We start from the raw sequence: 15607 nt of genomic DNA, 5'->3' as shown, positions 1-15607 counted from the left end.
TTGGCCTCCTCTGCTTGTAGGATGGGTCTTTCATTATATTTGCTTTGGTTAAATTCTTAGTGTTTTACAGAATGTGTTACCCGTCTTGCTCCAGATAGCTCTTCCCGCACTTGACCGATGCAATCACTTCAGGTGCTGGAGTTAAACCCCAGCTGAACAGAAACCATGCAGCCCCTCAAAGAAGTAAGGCTTCCTGGCAGAAAATGTTGGAATTAAAACAGAGATAAATCTGTATCTTACCTCCCGTCCCACACCCAAGACTCACCATCAGAGCATGGGTTATTAGGACAAGATAGACTGGAAGGGACTGCTGCTCACAAGGAAGAATATTTATGGGGAAGAGCATCTTCTAGATTGTTCTGGATCCCTGAGCAAGGTGACTGCTGTGTCTATACCAGTAGTGAGAAGTCTGTGTCAGTCATGAAGGCAAATGTCTATGAAACTGACACCAACTCAGTGACCTGCCCAGCGCCCATGAAGGAGTTTGCCTGGCTCTTTGATCTAGTTTTCTCCCAGAAACACACTGCAGTCTTACGCTCTGGGGCCTTTTAGAAGGAGAGTTATTCCCCCTTTGAAATATTCCAAATAAATATTTAAATATTCTTCCTTGCCTTTCTCCACCCTTGATTTCTGACATCATCCATAACCGGTGATAGGATGTCCAACCGGACAAGAGCATCTCCCTGGATTCCCCGTTACCCTCCCAGTGTGTACCATCAGCTTGATCCCATACCTCCTTCACCAGCACCTCAGACTGGGTGAAGCCCTCGGGCCATCCTGGAGAGGACCTAGAGAGTAAACATTTAACACTCATTTTGGCCACCTAGCATCTGACACTCTTTCAACATTTGCAGAACTCTACTCTTTAGAAGTCTGGTGGGCAAAGAAACAACCTCCCTCTGTGCAGCTGAGAACTCTTCCCAGCCCTCCAGGCATGTGACCTAGTTCGACCAATAAGTGCACCTGTGCCTAAGTAGCTGGTGCCCACAAGAGGCAAGGAGCAGCACTCTTTCCTGGGGGATGGCAAAGAAGGCTGCAACAGCAAGTTTCTGGCATAGAAGTGGCATCTGGTCCCTGGTGGCAGCCCCAGGGTTTTCCTCAGCTGACCAGGTCATGTTTGGAAGTTACTCCTAGAAGCTTAGCCTCTGGCATGGTCCTCATCCCTCTATATTTTGTTAATCAATTATTCTTCTGTTTCTTCAACCAGGCAGCTTCTGTCATTGTCAAGAATTTTGACCGATGCAATCACTTTGGAGGCTGGAGGCATCAGAGGGAAAACCTTAACCCTGGTGTATTTGGAATAAAATGGTCTGGACCCTGTTTAGAAAGACCAGCTAAAAAAGAAAAAAGACCAGCTAAAGGGAACTTGGGGGTCAGAGAACATCCTCAGACAAATAGTCAGAGTCAATGAGCCCACAACTCTATGGCATTCCTGATATTCAGAAAACACCTTGCTCTCCTGGGGCTCCTAATCTGTGGGTGGTCATGGGGAGAATGGAGTGGAGAGAAAACAAACTGACAGAAACATAAAATGAGAGTAATTATAAAGATGTATAAACATGCATTGGAAGGTTAATGATTGATAACTGTTTGAGTGTGTTTCTGGAAGACTTCCTGGAAGAAGTGGCTCAGTGCAGTACTTCCAACCTTCCTCACATCATGGCACACATAGAAAGTGCTAATATTTGAGTGGCACACCAGAGTAAACTGAAGGGAACTGGGGGCATTGATGGGAAAAAATTCACTGCATTCTCTTTTCACTACATAATTATAAGGAAAAGAAAATATACAGTAATATGGAAGTTTTTAAATACTGGTTTTACATAAAACTTCCAAATAAAATATTCATATTTTTATAAGAAACTTGAGCTTTTTTCTGTAAACATAATTTTTATATTACATTTTGGGCTTGAAAATGACTAAATGCCTCCTGATCAAGATCTTTCAGTATTGATTTCTTAAAAATAACTGATGGTTGGGGCACCTGGGTGGCTCAGTCGGTTAGGCGTCTGCCTTCGGCTCAGGTCATGGTCCCAGGGTCCTGGGATCGAGCCCCGCATCGGGCTCCCTGCTCGGCGGGAAGCCTGCTTCTCCCTCTCCCACTCCCCCTGCTTGTGTTCCCTCTCTCGCTGTCTCTCTCTCTCTGTCAAATAAATAAATAAATAACTGATGGTCACCATCAAAGAAAACTACTCACGGAAGTGAGTGATCAAAACCGGAAAACCTTTTCAAAGTCACTCAAAATTTTGCAATAATTTGAATTACATGCAAGTACATATTTATATTTACTAGCTCTTCCTTTTCTTTCACTGACAAATGATAATTTTGAAAAGTTTTGTAATAATGAGAAAGGATTTCATATCTAATCATACTTTTTTTTTTAAGATTTTTTTTTTTTATTTGAGAGCAAGAGACAGAGATAGCAAGTGAGAACACTGAGCGAGGAGGAGAGGGAGAAGCAAGCTCTCCGCTGAGCAGGGAGCCCCATGCGGGGCTCGATCCCACGACTCTGGTATCATGACCTGAGCCGAAGGCAGACGCTTAACCGACTGAGCCACCCAGGCGCCCCTCCAATCATACTTTTTCATATCAAGTATTTCAATAGAACACCGTTGGAGCTCTAATGTGCACGTGCACTGTTTTTTGTTTTTTTTTTTAAGATTTTTATTTATTTATTTAACAGAGAGAGAGAGAGAGCACAAGTAGGCAGAGCAGCAGACAGAGGGAGAGGGAGAAGCAGGCTCTCCGCCAAGCAGGGAGCCTGACGCAGGGCTCGATCCCAGGACTCTGGGATCGTGACCTGAGCCGAAGGCAGCCACCTAACGGACTGAGCTGCCCAGGCGCCCCGCGCACGTGCACCATTAAAGCAGCCACCATGAGGTGGGGCCAGCAGGTAACAGACAAAAGTATTGAATATGCGTGAAGATATTCAGGACCACTACAGACAGCTGACCTCTCAGAAGACCCCTTAGACTCCCCGCCCTCCAACCCATGAGGGCGACACCTTGGGCTGCATGCACTCTGGACTCCCTGAGCACATGAAAGCCCAACTTCTTGACAGCTCCATGGGCCTCTTGTCCATAGGGGGCAGCCGGACCCTTGGGAGCTGGCTGCTGGAGTAGACATGAAGGTCACAGAGCCCCTCCTGGGCAGCCCTCAGCCTACTGAGGCCAAGCAAGGGCTATGGCTCATTTCTCTCAGTAACTGCAGGAACCTCACTTGCATAACTAAATCCCACTCTTTGGGGCTTCCCCATGAAGAGTCCCAGGCAAGGCTGTTTATAGCCAGATGCAACAGGCTGGGGAGCTCTGTCCATTCAAGACTCCACGCATGCAGAAACTAAGCGCTTAGAGAATCATTCTCTTACAGAACACTTCCAATACGAGTGGCCCTCCAGTGTGCCATGATGCACCTTTAGGAAGATCAAGTTTTTCATTCAGAAAATACCATGTCAATGGGCACCTGGATGGCTCAGTCGGTTGAGCGTCTGACTTCAGCTCAGGTCATGATTTCGGGGTCCTAGAATGGAGCCCCTGCATTGCATTGGGCTCCCTACTCAGCAGGGAGTCTGTTTGTCCCTCTCCCTCTGCCCCTCCCCCCACTCGTGCTCTCTCCGTCTCTTTCTCAAATAAATAAATAAAATCTTTTAAAAATAAATAAATAAAATTTTTAAAAAGGAAAATACCATGTCAAGTGTGTGCCAGGAATTTGGGGCAGAGGAGAATAAAACGCAACCTCACTGGGGATAACAGCCAATTACAATCTTACAATTTTATATGAGATGTGTACCAAAGATAGCAGCAAGACAGGTGGTGAGGGGCAAAGAAGAGGTCCCGAACCCAGTCTGAGAGAGCTGGAGAACGCTTCAGGAAGGAGAGGCTATCTTAACTGAATTCTGAATAACAAGAAGTTATCCAGGGAAAGAGGTAAGAAAGGGAAGAAAATGTACAGAGGCCCATAGGTGATAAAGAGCGTGGTACAATCTAGAAACTGCAAGGCATCCTTTACAATTGAGTATAGTGAGCAACACGGAAGTGACAAAATAGGAGGGAGAGATAAGGGGAGACCAAAATTGCTGGGGCGTGAAGAGGTCCAGTTAACCGAAAAGGTCCAGTTAACCAGTTAACCTCTCTCCCTTTTGGGTTCTCTACCAACTAAGAAAATACATTGGTAATAGAGAGGGAGCAGATGATCAGCTTTATTACTGACTTTGGCTTGAACCCAAAGTCAAAATGAGCTTCCTACTCCCCACGTTTACCACCACCCCCACCCTCACCCCCACACCCAGTTACAGGCAGAAAACCTGTACAAATTACGGGTCACTCCAAGCAAGCCCAGCCCCAAGCTCGCCACCTGAAGGGGAAAAAAGTGTGTGCAGCCTAAGGCAGGCCAACCTGAGAAAGCAAGCCGAAGAGAGCTTAGGCCATGCATGGGCAATATGCTTTCTCCAGTATCACCAGTAAGTTCTCCTCCTCCCAGGAAGTGAGTGAAAGCTTGAGAGAAAGGCAAGAGATGTTTCTACCCTTCTTCCCTTCTGGGAAAGGAATAAAAAAAATCCTCTCGTTTTGTGGAAAACTCATTTTGCTGCTCCCACTCCCACCCAGGACAGAGCATGAAGGATGTTGGGGTCACTTATGAATTTGGGGGCTCATCCTGAGTGATGAGATGGGATTTGAGTTTTTAAAAGATCATTCTAGCTGTGATGTGAAGAATAGATAACAGTGGCAGAAAAAAGAGACCCAGGGACCACTAACTAGTTTCTTAATCAGGGCATCCAATTGCAAACAACAGATTCTGCTCTGATCATCTTAGGCAGAGAAGAATTAATCAAAGACGACTGAACCATGCAGTCTCCAAGGGAGGCAGAGAGCCAGGGTCCTCAGCTACATACACATCAGGGATGAAACTCAACAGCCCACAAGGGCGCTCCAGCGTCCACACCCCTGACACCAGCACTCAGTTCACCCAACGCTGCCCAGTGCATACCGATGACCCTCGGGACCAGACATCAGAGCTCTGCCACAGCTGCCCCCCAACAGCCAGATGCCTTCCCCACACGCTCTCCAGACCATAAATTCTGCATCCCTCTGCCCCATTGCTCAGCTCCAAACCAATGTATGACCTACCAGCAGAACCCCAGTCACATGCCAGCACCCTAACTGCAGAGGTAGCTGGGAATGCAAGTTTTCTGGCTACTGCTTTGGAGAGACGGGACTTATAAGACAGGAAACTTCCCAAACATTAGAGGGTGTTTAAAAGATGCTGGAAAGACATGCACACACACAAAAAAAAAAAACCCAAGACAAATGTCTACCATTTACAAATTCCACTGCTGTAACTGGAATCCAGGCAATTCCAGCACACTCTCCATTGAAAAGAAGGGGAAAATACAGTGCAGTGAGTTGGTAGAAGTTTGAGGCATAAAGGAAGTGATTGAGGCCTAAGCAGGAAGCACAGAAAGGCAGTTGAGGCAGAATGAATAGTAATAATAACAGCTAATATTGTGTAAGTACATACCGTACTCCTATAGTAACATGATAGTAACCTCTTGACTCGTAATCGTCTTATTTAATTCCCATACAAATTCTATGTGATAAGCAAAGGGATAGATCCCAATTTTGTGGGACCTAAAGCTTATATAATTTGAGATGGCCCTATTTAATAAAATAAAACAAAAATATTAAAATAAAATTAGGTACAAGTGTTTATTTAAAATGAAAAAAGAGGGGCGCCTGGGTGGCTCAGTCATTAAGCGTCTGCCTTCGGCTCAGGTCATGATCCCAGGGTCCTGGGATCGAGCCCCGCATCGGGCTCCCTGCTCAGCGGGAAGCCTGCTTCTCCCTCTCCCACTGCCCCTGCTTGTGTTCCCTCTCTCACTGTGTCTCTCTCTGTCTCTGTCAAATAAGTAAATAAAAATCTTAAAGGAAAAGATTTAAAAAAATAAAATAAAATGAAATAAAATGAAAAAAGAATTTATAAAAATTAGAAATTTTTTGAACTCGTCAATGCCACGTCATATCCAGAAAAATAGTATGTTTTTGTTCATTAACTACCTGATCACCTTTATAATTCTTTTCCTCCTACATTTTTTGCTGTGTACTCTTTCATTGCCTTCATATTCATATGACAGTGATTTTGTAATGCACTTTCCACAGAGGGAGTAGAAAGATGATTGGTCTCTCCCCTAGCATGGTTGACTAAAATTTGTTGTTCTTTCATTGATAGGTTAGAAAATTTTTTTCAACTTCACAGCTCATTATTTGTACTTTTATGTACGTTTTCAGGATGTTGTCAAATTTGGCCAAACCTCTATCAAGTTTCTTTTATCTATTAGTTGTAAATTTTCACAACATTCCAAGTTTTTTCTTGTGCAATGAATTATCTTACATAGCTTTGAATGAGCTTCACTCATTAGCCAGTTTGAAGTTCTCATTATTATAGCCACATATTAAATGTTATGTTTTCTTTTTTGAGGTCAACATTTGATGTCTAATCAGCAATAAATCTAAAATTCTTTCCAATACATTTGTATGATTCACTCCTCCTCATTAACCGGGTGGTATTCGAGTCACCATGGCTGCATAACAAACCACCCCAAACCTAGTGGCATAAAGCAACAGTCATTTCATTATGCTCATAATTTCTGCAGGTCAGGAATTTAGGGCACAACCAGGATGGCTTGTCTCGGCTCCACAATGTCTGTGTCATCAGCTGAGGGACTCAAGACCTAGAAGTGACTTGAACAGCAGGGAGCAGAATCACCCAACAGTTTCTGCATTCACTTGTCAGTTGCCTGCAATGACTGGGTTTGTCGACCAGAACACCTACACATGTGTGGCTTGGCCTTCTCATAGCACAGCAGCTGGATTCCAAGAGTGAGTATCCCAAGAGGAAACATCCAGAGAACAAGCATTCAAACAGCCACGCCAGAAGCTGTGAGGCTTCTTCTGGCCTAACCCTGGAAGTCGCACAGCGTCATTTCCACCACCTTCCATTGCTTACAAGTGGGTCACTAAGGCCAGCCCAGATTCAAGGGTAGGGAGATTGAGACTCCACCCCTTAATCTAGGGGAGTGCCAAGGTCACCATGCAGAAGTGTATGTGGGATGGGAAATATTGCTGCAGTAATATTTGGGAAATACCATCTGTCAGAGGTAATCTAGTAATCCAAGAGCCTATATTTCATGCAAAATCTATCCCTTCCTCTTGATGAATTACAGCTTTTAATACAATTTGAAATTTTCAGTCCAATTCATTTCTCAATATAAGAATAGGTTTTGTTGATTTTGTCATTTATCTTCATTGCTTTTGTGTCATATTTCATTATTTTCATCTAGATTTTCTCTCAGTTCTTTTATAAATTAATCTGATGGGGACAAAACCAAAACCAGGTAACTTCATACACATCCAAATGAACTATCTATATTTCTTGCTTCTTCTATTGAAACATCCAAAACATCTTTTCAAATTTTAGTTAAAATGAAGTATTTGAGTTTAATCAAATATTCCATCCCTATTTTATTTTTTTAATGGTTTTCTCTTTTTTTTTAAGATTTTATTTATTTATTTGACAGAGAGAGACACAGCGAGAGAAGGAACCCAAGCAAGGGGAGTGAGAGAGGGAGAAGCAGGCTTCCCACTGAGCAGGGAGCCCGATGTGGGGCTCGATCCCAGGACCCTGGGATCATGACCTGAGCTGAAGGCAGACGCCCAACGACTGAGCCACCCAGGCACCCCTCCATCCCCATTTTATAAAGAAAAGAATTAATGGTTTGTTTATAATTATCTATTCCTGAATTATCAAGGACATCTCTAACAGGAAAGAACTTTTTTTTTTAATGTAAAAGATGAAAATCAAATCCTTGCTTACACCTCCACACATGTGATGATTGGAAGGTTTTTCCCCTAGAACAACTTCTCAACCCATACATTCCAATCTTGTCTCTCCTCTACTACCCACAGATTTTCAGTGCCAGGCACCATCAGATACATTTCTATCATGATTTAACCTCTGGTGCTTCACTTCGTGCCGTAATGCTGAGTGATAGGGCGCACTGGGTAAAAGGCACATTCCTGGAAGCCATTCCTACATCAGGACAGCTAGCAATCACCTTACCGTACTCAGAAATGACTGTGAGCTACATAAACACATCCCACCAAACTCAAACTTAATCTATCTCCAACTCAACTTTGCCTTAAATCCAAGAATATCCATGGCCGCTTGAACACCATCTTCCACAGGGGAAATGTGACAGAGAGGAAGTCAGAGTGCAGAGAGACAGAAATTGCTACAGATTACAGTTAAAATACATTACTTTTGCAATTTTCATAACAACATATAACCATAGACACACAATTGCTAGAGCTCCTTCCAGGCCCTTATAAGGAGCCCACACAAGTTAAAAGCCCCCAAAGCTTAAGCCTCATAGTAAATAAACCTCTGAGTAAACTCTGTTATTATGTCAATTTCAACAAGAGGAGGAAACCAAGGCACAGAGATGTTGAAGAACTTTCCCTAGGTAACACAGTTAGGAAGTAACAGATTTGAGTTTCCAACTCTAGTGCCCACACTTTTAACTCTCTACACTGTAAATTCTCCCTCTGATCATGTGAATTTGGAGAAAGTAGGAAGATGAGAACAGACAAGGAGCTGAAGAGAATAAACAGAGCAACAGGAAGAAGAGGATGAATGGCATGGAGAAGAAGCAGGACAGTCCGGACTGCCAGAAAGCCACTTCTCGCCTGGACTAGGTATGCAAAATTTGAGTTTAGAAAGTGCATTTTTCCCTATTTTTTTTTAAAGATTTTATTTATTTATTTGAGAGAGAGAGAGAGTGAGAGAGAGTGCACGAGAGGGGGTAGGGTCAGAGGGAGAAGCAGACTCCCCACTGAGCAGGGAGTCTGATGTGGGACTCGATCCTGGGACTCCAGGATCATGACCTGAGCTGAAGGCAGTCGCTTAACCAACTGAGCCACCCAGGCACCCACATTTTTCCCTATCTTATAAGTGGGAAACCTCTAGAATTGGTAGGCATTCTCCTGGAAGGTACAGAAGTTCATCCTTCTTGTGTTGCCTCAGAGTTACACCAGCTTAGCTGGCCAGCTCACTGTCCACGGAATCCACAGGTATCCTTATCATCTCACCACGCTTAGGACACCACATGGCCCCTTATGTTGATAAGACTACACTCACAGCACCTAGAGAGAAGCAAATGGCAGGTACACCAGATGTACATTCATACCAGAGACTGAGAAATAAATCTTATCAAATTTAGGTGCTGGCCACCTCTGTGAAGGTTTTGGGGGAATGTCAAGACATCTTCTTAAGTGCTTCACTTTTCTCACTGAAAAGGAACCCCTGTGGCTGTATAGGATTTGGAAGCAACATACAGCACTTGTCAGATGTCTTAAAAGCCAGAGTAAGAAAATGTTCTCAAGCTGATCCAGGCTACAGTTCTGCAATCTGGCTCTCTCAACTACCCAGTAGACCCTAAGAAGCTCAATCTTGAGGACAGTGGAACCTGTGGTAAATCCAAGAGGTGAATCAGAGATCTGGGAGCTTTGGTCAAACAAAGCTCCCATCACAGGAAACTACTCTATTTCCCAAGAGGCTTCCTTCTTCCTGAATGGAGGTGAGCAGAGCTTTCTACTTAACTCCTCATCTCCAACTGCAGTTCCAGCCCTGCTTGAATAACACCTGGGTATAGATTTGCCAGATTTAACAAATGAAAATACAAGATGTCCAGTTAAATTTGATTTTCTGATGAACAATAAATAATGTTTAATGTAAATATGTCCCAAATATTTCTTTTTTTTTAAAGATTTTATTTATTTATTTGACAGAGAGAGACACAGCGAGAGAGGGAACACAAGCAGGGGGAGAGGGGAGAGGGAGAAGCAGGCTTCCCGTGGAGCAGGGAGCCCGATGCAGGGCGATCCCAGGACCCCAGGATCATGACCTGAGCCGAAGGCAGACGCTTAACAACTGAGCCACCCAGGCACCCCTGTCCCGAATATTTCTTAAAAAAAAATTTTATTCTTAAGTAATCCCTACCCCCCCAGGCACCTGGGTGGCTCAGTTGGTTAAGCGACTGCCTTCGGCTCAGGTCATGATCCTGGAGTCCCGGGATCAGGTCCCACATCGGGCTCCCTCCTCAGCAGGGAGTCTGCTTCTCCCTCTGACCCTCCTCCCTCTCATGCTCTCTCTCTATCATTCTCTCTCTCTCTCAATAAATAAATAAAAATCTTAAAAAAAAAAAAGTAATCCCTACACCCAACATGGGGCTCAAACTCACAACCCAAAGATCAAGAGTTACACGCTCCACCAACTGAGCCCGCCAGGCACCCCCTGAATATTTCTTTCCCTGGAAAGACAGAACAGTCCTAAATCCCTGTGACCAAATATTTTATGTGACATACTTATATTAAAAAATTGTTAGTTGTGGGCGCCTGGGTGGCTCAGTAGGTTAAGCGTCTGCCTTCGGCTCAGGTCATGATCCCAGGGTCCTGGGATCAAGTCCCACATTGGGCTCCCTGCTCTGTAGGGAGCCTGCTTCTCCCTCTCCTCCCCACTTGTGCTCTCTCTCTCACTATCTCTGTCTCTCTCTCTCAAATAAATAAAATCTAAAAAAAAAAAAATTTTTTTTTTTTAAGATTTTATTTATTTATTTGACAGAGAGAGAGAGAGAGAAGGAACACAAACAGGGGGAGCGGGAGAGGAAGAAGCAGGCCTCCCGCTGAGCAGGGAGCCTGATGCGGGACTCGATCCCAGGACCCTGGGATCATGACCTGAGCCGGAGGCAGACGCTTAACGACTGAGCCACCCAGGTGCCCCCCAAAAAATTTTTTTTTTTAAAATTGTTAGTTGTTTATCTGAAATCCAAATTTAACAGAGCACTCTGTATTTTCCTAACAATTCTATCCAGGAACCCTGAAAATAGGGGACCTCCACCTCCAGAGCTGATGTCACGATCTCAAGTGAGAAAAGCATGAAGCCACCTAGGGCTGAGCCAGTCTGATTTCATCATGCCCTCCTCTTGTCATATCCCCAGCTCAGAACAGTGGAGGAAAAGTTCTCTCCCCTCGTCTTGTTCAGACACCAACTCTGTCAAGAAGTCATCCTTGGGTCTGACTGTGATGCTTCATGTTGCCCCCCAGTCCACCTCGGTCTCACCCAGTCCTTCGTCAACTGAGGGAAGGTGGGTTCTTGTCTTCTTCATCAGACCTTTTCTGCACTATAAGAATATTAAATATTCACCCTTCCCCATCTTTCTTTTCCCCAGGCCATCTAACACCAACATATTCCTGACCCTTAGTCCACTTCCTTGCCCTGAAAATTGGACTGTAAAACAATAAAAATTCTTTTGGAAGGCAATTTGGCGATATGTTTCAAAAGCTCTAAAACTGTACATGTTTTTAGTCAGCGATTTTATTTCTAGAAGTTTGTGTTCATAAAAGACATAAGAATACAAAGATATAATTGCAATGATTTCTATCTCTGCAATATTTATACCAAAAATGATTAATTCCAATAATAGGAGTTGCTTAATATTATAGTATTTATCCACATATTGATACTATAAGGATATTAAAATCATGCTTTAGAATTCTACCTGTGTGGTAAAGTACTACAATATAGCTTAATAAAGTGGAAAATAAAGGTTATAGAACAATTTAAATAATAAAATCCCATTTTTAGTTTTTAAAGATATATTTATATACATGTATAGAGGGAAACCAGAGTGCAATAATTTCCCAAGGACATTAACACCAAAATGGTAATAGTTATTTTCTTTTCTTCTGAATGCAAAATTCTCTGCAATTAACAATGTTAATTTTGTAAACTGAAAATCAATGCTTTTTTAAAGGCCCCCATTTATTGTGTCTTGAGAGTGATTTCCCCGCTTGTACTGGCCCCTCCTACGGCTTATTGCTGAAGGAGAGTTCATGAACAAACAAGAACTGGCTTCCCAAGAAAAGTAAGGTCTCTCTGGCCAGCAAATCAAGGTGGCCTCCAAGTAGAAATAGGGGACAGTTTACAAGAAACAAAAGCATCATCTTGGGAGTCTAGGGGTCAGATCAGACCTTTTGACTGGTCAAAGGAGAGAAATTGTATGTGCCTTTCTACCTTACGACCAGAGGAGAAAATAGAGAGCAAGTCAGGCAGCAGGTGAGAAGGAAGCTACGTAGAGAACATCAACACCTCAGGGATCCCAGGATAGCCATTGTAAATCAGGAGTGAAGTACTAGACAGATGCTTCCAGACCTAAAGCAACACCAAGCAAGACTCGGCCCCTGAGTGTCTGAGCCAGATCCCACTCCCGTTCCTTCCCTGCCAACCCAGTCACACAGACCAGACCTTGCGCCTAGAGTAAAGGAGCTCTTGCTGTACCAGAGGCAACTGATATGAGAGAGAAAAGCTTGCAATGAGGAGTCCGGGAGAAGAAGATAGAGAGATCTCCAGGAATCGTAGCCCCAGAAGGTGCCCTGAGCCTCCAAATAGAGCAGGAATTGCTCAATCTGCACCCAAGATGGGCACAGCTGCCTTCCCTCCTCAGCCTTCCCTCAAGTGCATGTTTTTGCAACTCTGCACCTACAAACAAGTCAGGTCAAGGCCATAAAAGGAGACTTCCAGAAGCGGAGCTCTGAGCAGCACGTCAGTGGCTTGGGCCCTCTAGCTGGGCAGGCCAAGGAATCCCACATTCACAATGCACAGAGCAGGCCTGACCCCTGGGGTCTGAGGGTCCTAGCTTCTCTCTCCTCTGAAAATACCCAAGGATCAGGCCTTTATCTCCAAGAACTCGAGGAAATCAAGGGCTCCAAACATATCTCTTCACAAGGCACCTCATTGCCCCTGTGACCTCCTTGTCCCTCAGAGTGTAGACAAAAGGGTTGAACACGGGAGCAACAACTGCGTAGAAGAAGGCAAGGATCTGGTCCGTGTCCTGAGAGGAGCCTGCCCAAGGCCTCATATAGGCAACTGTCCCAGTCCCAAAAAAGAGCATGACCACAAACAGGGGGAGGAACAGGTAGAGAAGACTTTTTGACGCCCCTGGGATGTCGCGACCCCAAGGATGGTGGCAAGGATATAGGCATAGGAGGCTATGATCGGTAAGAAGACGTGGGTCGGGATGAAGGCCATCGTGACGGCAAGATTGCCCACTTCGCCCCAGAAGGTGCTGGCACTAGCCAGTCTCAGCACAGGTAGGACGTCACACAGGAAGTGGTGGATTGTGTTGGCACCACGGAAGGGCAAAGTGAAGATGAAGATGGAGTGAGTGGTGGTACCAGTGACGAGGCCCATGAGGTAGGAGGCCCCCACCATACTCACACGCGCCCCCCGGTTCATCAGGGGGGTATAAGGCAGCGGCCTCCAGACGGCAGTGTAGTGGACACAGGCCCTGGCGGTAAGCAAACAGCCTTCAGCGACGCCAGAGAGGGCAGAGGAATCCAGCGGGGTGAAGCAGCGGGCGGCTGAGATGGTGGGGCAGGAGGCAAGGAGGTCTGCCAGCGTCCTAGGCACGAGAGTTGTGGGGTAGAGGATTTCCACCAGGCAGAAGTGGCGAAGGAAGAAATACATGGGGGCGTGCAGGGCAGGGTCTGCCAGCGTGAGGAGGACGGTCAGGGAGTTGCTCAGCAAGGTAACCAGGTAGATGCAAAGGACTCCCCAGAACAGAGGGCCCCGAAGGGAACCAAAACCTGAGAACCCCAGCAAAATAAATTCCCTTACCACTGTGCCCTTGCCAGCCCCCATGTCCTCAAGTCCAGGCTGGAAGAAGGAGCCAAGAGGGGGCTCATGTGGCACCAGAAGGCAGCCAGGCAAAGACTAAGGCTCCCACTGCAGCAGGAAAGGCATGAAATAGTCCGCAAGAACATTCCAGTTCCCAGGGATAGGATGGGTGAGTGCCTGAGCTGCTAGCGACTTCCTCCCAGAAAATCCCTTAGAACAGAAAGAAGATAAACCAGGGGAGTGGAGGGAGAAGGCAGACCTTCCTCCAGCCTGGGAACTTCAAAGACGCCTGGGTGGCCATTCTAGTCACCGAGTACTGGGTTCTAGGAGCAAAGAGCAGGGACAGGTAGAACAGCTCCCTTTGGAGAAAGTGGTGGCAAAATTGGGCAGAATGGTGGGTGAGCAGATAGAATAAATAAGGCTGGCAGGAAAGTAGAAGAAAAATAGATCCATCATGGGGCCGAGGAAGAGCTGGAGTGAGAATAAGAGAGAGAAAGAGAAGACACAGGATCACAGGCTACGGAGAGAAGGCAGGGGGTGCTTTTACCTACAGATGAGTCCCCACGGCCCTCAGGATGCCCTTCCCTGGCGGCGTATCACCAGGAGCTCTGGCCCCCCAGGAGCCTGATTCCCAGAGGCTAGGGAGGGAAAGTAGGCAGGGGAAGCTAAGGAGGGGGAAGACAGTATTGTCTGGGGTCCAAGAAGAAGGAAGCAGTTTTCTCCTGCCCCATCACCACGGAATTCTCTGCAGTCAAGCCTGGGGTCTGGATCCCACCCTAAGGACAACGGGGACACCACAACGCAGAGGGGTTGGGAGGCATCCAGGGTCCCTCTGCAAGGCCTGAACAAATCTGGGCTCAGAAATCAAGTGTTCTAGCTCCCTGACCAGAGCCTATCTGCCGCACTGCTCAGCCCGCGGGCCTAACGGCTCCCCCAGCCCGTGGCCCGTTCCCAGAATTGGTCCGAGGCTTCTGCCTGCCCCGGAAAGCAGGAAAGAATTCTCTTGTAAAATAGTGCTAATACTTGAAGAAAAGAAATTGCTGAAATAGCAACAGGCCTGACTTCTGGTAGAACTTCCCCAACCAGCTTCCTCAGCTGCTGAGGAAAGCATTAGAAATACAAAACACTTGGGGCACCTAGGTGGCTCAGTTGGTTAAGCAGCTGACTCTTGATTCAGCTCAGGTCATGACCTCAAGGTCCTGGGATCAAGCCCTGCCTCAGGCTCCGTGCTCAGCCAGGAGTCTGCTTGAGGATTCTCTCCTCCCCCTCCCCCCGGCCCACCCTCCCCCCTCTAAAATAAATAAATAAAATCTTTTTTTTTTATGTTTATTTTTAGGGGCGCCTGAGTGGCTCAGGCGGTTAAGCATCTGCCTTCAGCTCAGGTCATGATTCCAGGGTCCTGGGATTGAGCCCCGAATCCGCTCCTTGCTCAGCGGGGAGTCTGCTTCTCCCTCTCCCTCTGCCTTTCCCCTCACTTCATGCGCACACATGTGCACTCTGCTTTCTCTTTCAAATAAATAAATAAAATTTTTTTATGTTTATTTTTATTTATTTTTAAGATTTTTATTTATTTGTCAGAGAGAGAGCGCACAAGCAGGGGGAGCAGCAGGGAGAGGGAGAAGCAGGCTCCATCCCAGGACCCCGGGATCATGACCTGAGCCAAAGGCAGAGCTTAACCAGCTGAGCCACCCAGGCGCCCCTAAAAATGTTTCTTTTTTAAAAGTCTGTTTTTACAGAATGTTGTGTATATACTCCAGGTATCACAAAAATGCAACAGGATTGCTAGAAGTTACACTCAAATTACCCGAATTGGTGCTTTAAATTAACTCTCTCTTTCCTTTAGTGATTGGTTAAACACCTGGACTGGAGAAAGATTTTG

At 45.7% G+C, this 15607-nt stretch overlaps 1 protein-coding gene across 1 annotated transcript; it reads right to left on the bottom strand.

Annotated features, from left to right (window-relative positions):
• Positions 1-12808: 12808 nt before the first annotated feature.
• On the bottom strand, positions 12809-13752 carry LOC116642591 (olfactory receptor 9-like). The gene is given in 2 exon segments (XM_032421077.1): positions 12809-13017; positions 13020-13752. Coding segments are annotated over 2 exon segments (942 nt in total).
• Between the last annotated feature and the right edge of the window lie 1855 nt (positions 13753-15607).

This window comes from Phoca vitulina, unplaced genomic scaffold (assembly GCF_004348235.1).
Source record: "Phoca vitulina isolate PV1807 unplaced genomic scaffold, GSC_HSeal_1.0 scaffold23, whole genome shotgun sequence".
NCBI classification, from domain to species: domain Eukaryota; kingdom Metazoa; phylum Chordata; class Mammalia; order Carnivora; family Phocidae; genus Phoca; species Phoca vitulina.
Note: the sequence above shows the minus strand (reverse complement) of the source record. Positions and strands in the feature narration are given on the sequence as shown.